At 35.1% G+C, this 9982-nt stretch overlaps 1 protein-coding gene across 2 annotated transcripts; it reads left to right on the forward strand.

Moving 5' to 3' along the window:
* Positions 1-414: 414 nt before the first annotated feature.
* On the forward strand, positions 415-9652 carry LOC145159383 (P-loop containing nucleoside triphosphate hydrolases superfamily protein). Of its 2 annotated transcripts, none has more exons than XM_079078343.1 (20): positions 415-754; positions 983-1138; positions 1410-1493; positions 2077-2196; positions 2717-2830; positions 3433-3525; positions 3973-4062; positions 4157-4227; positions 4673-4747; positions 4866-4953; positions 5025-5083; positions 5518-5581; positions 5688-5753; positions 5974-6129; positions 6457-6561; positions 6669-6904; positions 7062-7131; positions 7219-7275; positions 7420-7491; positions 7632-9652. In XM_079078343.1, exons 1-20 carry the CDS (start codon positions 494-496, stop codon positions 9483-9485), a joined length of 3891 nt encoding a protein of 1296 aa, XP_078934469.1. In that variant the 5' UTR covers positions 415-493; the 3' UTR covers positions 9486-9652. The 2 variants fall into 2 exon arrangements, with proteins under 2 accessions (XP_078934469.1, XP_078934470.1); XM_079078344.1 differs by having other exon boundaries at positions 6460-6561.
* Positions 9653-9982: the final 330 nt, after the last annotated feature.

Here is a 9982-nt window from a genome sequence, read left to right on the forward strand (position 1 = left end):
TCGCCAACTGTTTGTCGATCAAAAAAAAGAAAATAACTTTTGGTTTTTCGGTCCGGTCCGGGTTAAATCCTTTAATTCGGGTACAGTCCGGTCCAAATCCGAAACCCGATTATTGATAAAAACCAAACCCGAAAACCGGCCTACTAATATGATAATCCAGTTCGGTCCGGGTCCGCTCCCGGTTTTATTCTAGTCCGGTCCGGTCCCACGGGTCATGCTGATCACTATTTAATTACGTCTATTTATGCATTACCATACTGACCTATAGAAAACTTGGAAAAAGGAAAAGTATTGATTAAAGTTAAGAGTTGAGGGACTAAACATGTACTTTTTAGTTTTTAGACTCGAATAATTCAAACCAGACGCGGCCTCCACATTTCAAAAATTTCAAATACTGAAAGGTTGAAACCCCCTAACGTTCCACACTTCCACTCCATTTGAATACAAACCCAAATCTCTCTCTCTCTCTCTCTCTCTCTCTCTCATCAGCTCAATGCCACACATTTCTGAGACTTCGAGCGACTTCAAGACTAGATTTGGTTACCAAGAACATTGCCGTCCATCGGAATCGATGCAGCCAACGATCAGGGGCACGCCAGATCTTTTCAAGTCAGTAATGAAAGAGACGCCTTTGAATTCATCTGCCGTTTCCATTTTCAGAGATAGGGGCGATTATTCATCTATTGCGGTCAATCTGAACGATAGTTTTGAGTTCCGAGAAGATCCAGCCTTCTGGAAAGACCATAATGTGCAGGTACTACTCACTGATTTAGGGTTTCTATTTGACAAATTAGTTCAACCTAATGACGAGGCTAGCCAAAGTTTTATAACTTATAGATTCTTCTCATGGTTTCATTCCAAGCTATTCTATTTTTATTCTGATAAATTATGTTGACGATCAATTGGTTCTTAGCTTCCTGAAATTTAAAATTTCTAAGACCAAGATTTAAAAAAATTATTTCTGAAATGTTACTGAATGCAGGTTATCATAAGAGTACGACCTCTAAGCGATTCTGAGATTGCTGTTCAGGGACCAAGTAGATGTGTCAAACAGGGAAGTAGTCAAACTATTACATGGACTGGTCCCCCAGAAGCACGCTTTACCTTTGACCATGTTGCTGATGAACATGTTAGCCAGGTACTTCTGGTTATTTGTGGATTAAAATTTAAAACATCCTACTTTTAATTTTCTTTCTACCACAGCATTGTACAATTCAAGAACGTTGTACTACTTAAAGTTTATATTTATTAGGACATTATAAGTTAAAATTGCTTTGTATTTGAGGATGTTCCTACAATTGGGTAGATCTTTCAAAGTATTACATGCTGCTGAAGAACATGTTAGCCAGATGTGTTTCATTTCTTTTGAGTACACTTACATCATTTGTGTGTTTCTTTCAATATTGTAGGAAATGATGTTCAAAGTTGCTGGAGTACCAATGGTGGAAAACTGCATGGGCGGCTACAATAGCTGCATGTTTGCTTATGGCCAAGTGAGTCTGCCTATTTTTATATTCTATTTTCTGCATTTCTGCTTATAGTTGATTGATTGATTGAATATTAATATAGATTACAGTTTATTATGGACAAATTGCAGGAAATAGCAACATACTTTACTCTTCTTACTAATATACTGTGCATGTTATTTTTTATCCATAGTAGCAACATACTTTGGTTCTTCACTCATAATAAGAATGTACTTATATATTTTTTCACCGATAATCCCAATATGTAACCTAAGCATGTAAAATGTGCTTTATATATTACCTAGAATAGAATAGCAAGGTACTTGCATTAATTTACACACAATAACAACACTCTACAATTTCTTATCCAAAGTGGTAACATACTTATCTTTTTGTAATAGAAAATGGAAAATGAACTTGTAAGCACTTTACAAGTTTTGGGGTAGATGTTTTTATCATCAGGAAAGAAATGTAACTGCATTGTTATTATGGGTAGATTATGTTGGTGTTTCCTAAAATTTGCTTTTATTATTTTTTATTCTTCTTGCAAAATTTTTGGTGGGGAAACTTACTTTTTTTTTGTAACATTATTTTAACTGTTTAACTTTAGACTGGTAGTGGAAAGACCCACACTATGCTTGGGGATATCGATGGAGGCTCTCGAAGACATAGTGTCAATTCTGGGATGACACCTAGGGTCTTTGAGTATCTGTTTACACGGATACAAAAGGTAATTATTATATGGCCAAATGCAAGAAATAACAACATACTGTCATTTATATGTTTGCCTACTTTCATTTTTTTTTCTGTTGCACCATTGTATTTCACTCTTTTTTCTTATTTACACATTGTACTTTAAAAAATATAACTTTTTTTTTTTTTTTTTTTTTTTTTTTTTTTTTTCTAACATGACATTATACTCCCAATAATTTACTCAGTTATTCCAGTGAAAATGGCTCTGTATTTGTATAACATTGCTATAATTGGGTAGATTAGTAAAAGTAAAATGGTGTAATAGGAAGCAGTAAAAGTAAGATGCTATAATAAACTCATCTAAAATCTTTCCTTGAGTTCCTTTTGCCTCTCTCTATGATGAGAATTTTGGCATGTACATAAATTGTACAATAAGTTTTGTTTTTTTTCTAGATAATTGTATAAGTTATTCTGATGTCATGGTTGAGATTCTTATAAAAGATCTTGTTCACAATCTAATGTGATACTGATGTGTGTGTCCAACCGAGGTGTTGCAGGAAAGGGAGGCTCGAAGGGAAGAAAAAATACAATACACTTGTAAATGCTCGTTTTTGGAGATATACAATGAGCAAATACTTGACCTGTTAGATCCATCATCCACCAATTTACAGGTCACACTTACCATAACTTTATTTCTCTCCTTTTCAACTAATAATTTACTTTCCTTTATTAGTTTACTATATAACCCCCCTCCCCCTCTTTTATTATAACATTGTAACCATTCTTGTTAAGGCAATGACCTTGAAATGTCTGCCCAATTATAGCATTCTACTTCCATATATATATATGTATATATATATATGTATGTATATATATATATATATATATATATATATATATATCCAATTAGGACACTATCCAATTATGGCAGTGAAACTGCTTTTGTTTTGGATGACATTGCTATAGTTGGGTAGATTCTCCAAAGTACAATGCTCTAATAGGAAGAAATGAAAGTGGGATACTATAATAAACAAATCAATGGAAGTACATTGCTATTTTTGGCTTTAACCCTTTTTTTTTTAATAGAAGTATTACATGATTATTGAAGAGCTAGTTTTGTATGGGTCTTTTATGACATTACAAATTTAACGTAGAACTCATGTGTATTGACATAAAGTTCTTGTTTGATTACTCATCATAAATAAGTATCAAACACAATTTATGGTTTTCTTGCTACTACATAAAATATATTAAAGTTGTGTATATATTTCAGATAAGAGAAGACACTAAGAAAGGGGTGTATGTTGATAATCTCAAGGAGATTGAGGTTACAAGTGCTAGAGATGTGATACAACAACTTATTCAGGTCCACTATGAGTTCTCACTTCTCAGTAGTCAGTATCAATAGTTTATGTTTCTAATTGCAAGTTGGAATAGAATCACATTCTGTTATGTTGCAATCAGGAAAAGAATAAACAAACTGTTTGTTTTATTAGATGGAATGAAATGGACACTCACCTTTCTGAAAAAAAAGCGATTCCTTAATTTTCATTCCTTAGCCTGGGTAGATTCTTTTACTTTATTTTCATTCTGTAATGAAAAGTTGCAACATAACTTATTTTTATATATGTAACTCCAAGTATTCATTCCATTTATACATGCCAATCAAACATTAATATGGATACATGATCATGGAATGTAATGATTCATTGCATTACCTTTTTGGGTCCATGACACTGTCTATTCCATTCCATCCATTAAAATCTTATCCTGAAATCCTACTTTTCTTCATTTCTTTATTTTTGTACTTCAGGGTGCAGCAAATAGAAAGGTTGCCTCCACAAATATGAATCGCGCAAGCAGTCGGTCTCATAGTGTGTTTACATGCATAATAGAAAGTAAAGTGAGTAGCTGCCTGCCTTTCTTTTTATGTCATTATCTCATCATAGTCATTCAAATCAATACTCTTCAGTTTTAACCAACTTCTTTTCTTATAGTGGGACTCTCAAGGTGTGACACATCATCGGTTTGCCCGTCTTAATCTTGTGGATTTGGCAGGCTCAGAAAGGTAGAATGTGAACATTTTATATCCTTTAAACTTATCGGCACTATTTCGTAACCAAGTTTCACATCTGTTCCAACTATGTACCTCAACTTTTTTGAAGACTTTCAATTTGTTCCGTATTCCATTCTTAATAAAATTTTGTAGATTTTTAGTTCTACTGATGACTTGTTGCTGATGTGGACCTCTGACTTGGCAATTTCATTAAATAGTAACCAAGTTTAAGTTCGAACACGATTGAAACTTGGCTAGGATTCTTGAAATGGTTTCAATAAATCTGCCATGTCATAGGTCCACATCAGCAACAAGTCATTTATAAAATTTTAAATATTGTTAAAAGTTTAAGGTAGCTAGGTGGAAGTGGAACCAACGTGAAACTAGGTTTTTATTTAGTGACATTGTCCCTGGACTGTGTGCTGACTGATACCTATTGTTATTAAATATTATGCAGGCAGAAAAGTTCTGGTGCAGAAGGAGAACGTCTTAAAGAAGCCACCAATATAAACAAATCACTTTCAACTTTAGGGTATTTAATTCAGGCTTATTATGCACATCTCGAGTTTATAAAAAAATAGCCTTTCTTCTAATTAACTCTACTTTTAACTTAATTTTTCTTCTATTTGTCATGCATGTTGCATATGCAGACTTGTTATCATGAACCTTGTCAATGTATCAAATGGGAAATCTCTTCATGTTCCATATCGTGATTCAAAGCTCACATTTTTACTTCAGGTTTGGTGTTTTTTTTTCCTATAAAAAAACTTTGGCATGTAATACTAATACAGTAGATTGCTTGATTTCAGGATTCTTTGGGAGGAAATTCAAAGACTACAATAATTGCTAATATCAGTCCATCTAGTTGGTGAGTGCATGGTGTGAAGGTTTCTTGAGAATTGGTTCAGTTGCATCTCAAAAACTATTTTGTTTTAATTATCTACAACTTTTAATGATGTTTAAAAAGCACCGACTTTTAAGGGTGATATGGTTGCCAAAGCAAATCATGCACATTGGTGAAAAATCGAAATAGATAGTGGATGTACATCATAACAGCTTTAGCTATTGGGAATATTGTCACACTTAGGTTTGTTACACACTTATTACATGACATAACAGTAGGTTGTACTGCATTAGACATTGATGTGAATGGGACAAAAATTGCAATTCTTTTGTGCAAAAGACATGAATGTCCTCGTCCCCCCTGAACAGAACATCCAAAAAAAAAAGCTACAGAAAACTTGTCTAGTCCTGGCCATAAACTAAGTATTATTAACAAATGTATTATGACTGACTCTGCAGCAATTCATTGGAGACATTGAGCACGCTCAAGTTTGCTCAACGTGCCAAGTACATCAAAAATCATGTATGTCCTTGTGATAAATAGTTATCATTTCTAGTCAAACCATTCAACTGATTGACTTGGATTGCAATTCTTACCGAGTGCGCGCTGTGAAATTTTATCTCTTCAGGCTACCATAAACGAAGATGCTTCTGGAGATGTTCTTGCTATGAGGATGCAGATTCAACAACTTAAGGTTGGTTTTACTTCAATTTTTCCAGTCTCGTTTGTGTTATTGATTGCATTCAATCAGGTTTTACTTATATATCTTTTTTCATTAACACCTTCATCCCTTAACCAAATTCTATATTTCTTTTTTGAAACAATTATAGCATTTTTCTACTTTGAAAAAAATATCTACCCAGTGTTTGTATTTGGATGACATTGGTTGTAATTGAAGATTTTGTGGTTGTTAGAAAGAAGTATCTCACTTGCAAAGCGTGATTAATGGGGGAACTGGAACTGGGAATCATGAAAATGATGCTTGGGCGGTGGGATCTCCGGGAGGCTTCAGATGGGAAGGGTTTCAGGGATCATTTAGTCCAGTTACTGCTGTTAAACGGATGTCTCAGGTACTTGTTATTGTCACTGCTAAAATAAAGGCATAAACTTTTTAATTTTCTGTTTCAGTTGAAAATAACTTTCTTCTATTCGCTTATTACAGTTTTCAACTTTCATTTATTGTTTATTCTTATCCGAGGGTTGTATTTTTAAAAAAAATTACCAAGTTAAGTAGATTTTTCAAAGTACACTAGGAAATATATTGAAAATACAGTGTTTGTGATTAACAAATAAATGAAAGTACAGTGTTAGTAGTTGTTTTTTTTGGCATTTGGAATGAAAGATGGTTAGAAGCTATAATTCTAGAAAGGTTGAGGTTGTGTGTAATTTATTTGCAGAAGAAAGAGTATGAAGTAGCCCTTGTTGGTGCTTTTAGGAGGGAAAAAGATAAAGACCTGACGTTGCAGGCAGTAACCGCTGAAAGCCAGGCTGCCATGCAATTGGTATGTAACTTAACGTAGCTGGTTCTAATCCTTTTATTACATGAATATATGTATATATATACGATTTAGTTAGATTAGAAGGTTTGTTTATTTTGAGGTATTTGTAGGCAAAACAAAGGGAAGATGAGATACAGGGATTGAAAATGAGATTAAGGTTTCGTGAGGCTGCAGTAAAGAGGCTTGAGGGTGTGGTCTCTGGTAAGATCTCTGCTGAGACGCACTTGCTAAAAGAAAAAGAAGAACATTTAAAGGAGTTAGAAGTCCTACGCTCCCAGGTTGATAGGAACCAAGAAGTCACACGATTTGCCATGGAAAATCTTAGACTGAAAGAAGAGATCAGAAGGCATGTCTTTCTTTCACTTACTTTGTCTTCATCCTACTTTTTTATTTTTTATTTATTTATGTTTTCCAATACACATTCCCAATACGACTTTGAGTGGATCACATATTTCATGCTTGTAACTCTCTCTCTCTCTCTCTCTCTCTGCCATAAAATACAGATTAAAGTCGTTTTATGAGGAAGGGGAGCAGGAAAGCATGAAGGAACAGATCATGATACTTGAGGATAAGGTCTACTTATGCTAAAATTACTTTACTTATTTATCCTTTTTGACAAATGACATTTCACTCTTCTTTAATGCTGTTGCACAAATGCAGCTGCTGGAAGCACTTGACTGGAAACTAATGCATGAATCAGAGATTCCACAAGTTAAGGTATATTATAATTTATTTACAAGCCATTACAATACAGACTCAATATGTTCTTTCTTTAATGTATTCTGGCTCTGGTTCTGGCTTCATTTTTCATTTTTCAAATTTCTTCCTCCTCACAATTGTAATGTAAATGCACTGAACCAGGAAAAAAGTTTTGATATTGGCATTGACATGATGATGGACAGTCAAAGAGATGGCGACTTTTTCAGCCTCAAGGTAAATAAATCTCATTGAAAGACATCTCATGTCCAGGTTCAGTTCAATGTCTCCATGTATTGTACCCATGGATTCATTGGTTTGGGTTAAATATGGGTTCTTGATATGATTTTGCTCTTTTTTTTTTTTTTTTTTTGCAGGACCCTGTAACTCCTCGCCACACTGAGAAAACAGAGTTTGAGTTCCCATTAGTAACTACACCCACTCCCACTGTGGCTGTAAGTGATCAAAGAGAGCTACAAACCATGGTTGACGCCATTGCAGCTGCAAGTCAAAGAGAAGCAGAAGCTCATGAAACAGCGATCATATTGTCTAAAGAAAATGATGGATTACGAACAAAAATCAAGATGCTAATAGATGACAACAATAAACTAATTGAACTTTATGAGCGAGCAGTTGCAGACAGTCAACAGAACATCACCAAAGCTGAAGAGGCTAAAATTGATGACTACGTCCACTTAACTCAAAAGGAACTTGAAATGAACTTGAAACGAGAAAAAGAGAATTTAGAGCATCAGCTCATTGAAATGCATGAAGAAAACGATAAATTGATGGGATTGTATGAGAAGGCAATGCAAGAAAGAGACGAGTTGAAAAGAATCATCTCTTCAACTGAACCTCAAAGCCGTGATGGAGATGGAGATGCTAATTTTGTGGGAGTTGATGAAGAACACGCTTTTGGATCTCAAGTTTGTGAAGGGGATGAAATCAAATTGGACGAAGATTTTGCTTTATCTTGTGGAAATAATCTAGTAGAAGTGGCTGTGCAGCAGGAGGAACACACTCACAGTCAATGCTCTAGTCCGAGAACGAGCGAATTTCTTGATCTAGATGAACCTTCTACCAGTCCCATGGAGGAGGTAAGGATGGTTGAAGATTTCAAATTTGTTGATGAACCAAAGGTAGAAGAAGACAGATTCGTTAATCTCCGGGAAAAGTTAGATAAAGCACATGAAATGCTTTCAAAATCTTCAGAGAGCGTCGGTTTGTTTAGGTCACTCGAGAGAGGAATTATCGAGATTGATCGGCTTTCACGGGATATACAATCACTGGAATCTATGGTTGAGATTAAACAAAAGGATTACGCCTCGTATAATCTCATTATTTCCGATCTGAAAGAACAGGAAACCGCGCTCGAGAGAAAGCTAACCGCACTACGATTCTCCATGGCGAATTTCTCTTCATCTCTTGGTTACTTCCAACAGCGTGAAGCTCAGACGAGGGCCAGATCACATGCTTCATCGTTGAATTTGAAGTTGAAGAAGAAAGAATTCGCGGGTCTTGAAGCTACCAAGGATGAGACCGAGCGATTACATTTAACGATTAAACAATCGGAATCAGAGTTGAAGAACAACATAGCAACTTTGAAACTGAAAATTGAGGAAGAGAATAAGAAACGAGAAAAGGATACAGTTCTCCTGGCCATAGATAACGTCAACGTCGAGAACACAAACTGGCAAATCGGCGGCAAGGCAACCGAATTACTCAAATCGGAAGAGGAGAAGACGAAGCTACAACTTCAAATGAATCACGATCGGGAAAAACTGGAAACTGTGAGGAAGGAATCGGAAAGACTTAGCGGGAAGTTACGGGATCTGGATCGGGAAATCCAGGCTGCTGAAATAGAGATCCAGAAGTGCACCAAGTCCATGGAGGAGACGGAAACCAAGCTTGGAACCGTGGTCGAGGAGAGAGAGATTGTGTCGGAGATGAAAGAAACTGGACTAATGGAATTCGAGAATCTGTTGATTGAGTTTGTGGAGTTTTTGTTTAAGAGGAAAGTGAAAGAGGAAGAGACGATGATACTAAGAGAAGAAATGGAGATGGAGATGAAAAGAGAAGAAGAGTTACAGGGAGAAAGAAGGAGCAGCTTGCAGAAAATGAGTGGTATGCTGGTGGAGGAGACAAGTGGGATGTTGTCAGAGAAGTTGGCTCAAGATCTTGAAAGCTTCTGTTCCTCGTTTATGGAGTTGAGGTCAGTGCTTGAATGCTGACTGATTATTGGATTCCATGGTGATTAACTAACACTGAATAACTCTCTCTACTATTCTGTTGGAGTTGAATGTTTTGATTCAACTTATGTTAGTTACTTTACTTTGACTGTCTTCATCATCTAAGTAATGTTGTGTGATTATAATTTCCCTCTTTTCTTTCAAATCAAGGGTAAGACCTGTCTCATATATATATATATATATATATATATATATATATATATATATATATATATATATATATATATATATATATATATATATATAGAGAGAGAGAGAGAGAGAGAGAGGGAGAGAGAGAGACTTAGGTTATTTTGTTTTTACTAACTATTGTGTGCCAGAATGCATAGATCTGAACCAACGGATGAAATTAATCAATGGACATGAGTTGAGAGTGTATGATATTACAATGGGATAACATGTATCATAAAATCACTTAAATTTTAACAAAAGGGTATTTTGGACAATTAATTACAATCCTAAAAGGAAATTTTCGGATT

The sequence above is a fragment of the Lactuca virosa genome, chromosome 2, assembly GCF_052849685.1.
Source record: "Lactuca virosa cultivar CGN04683 chromosome 2, Lactuca_virosa_CGN04683_v6, whole genome shotgun sequence".
Taxonomy (NCBI): Eukaryota; Viridiplantae; Streptophyta; class Magnoliopsida; order Asterales; family Asteraceae; genus Lactuca; species Lactuca virosa.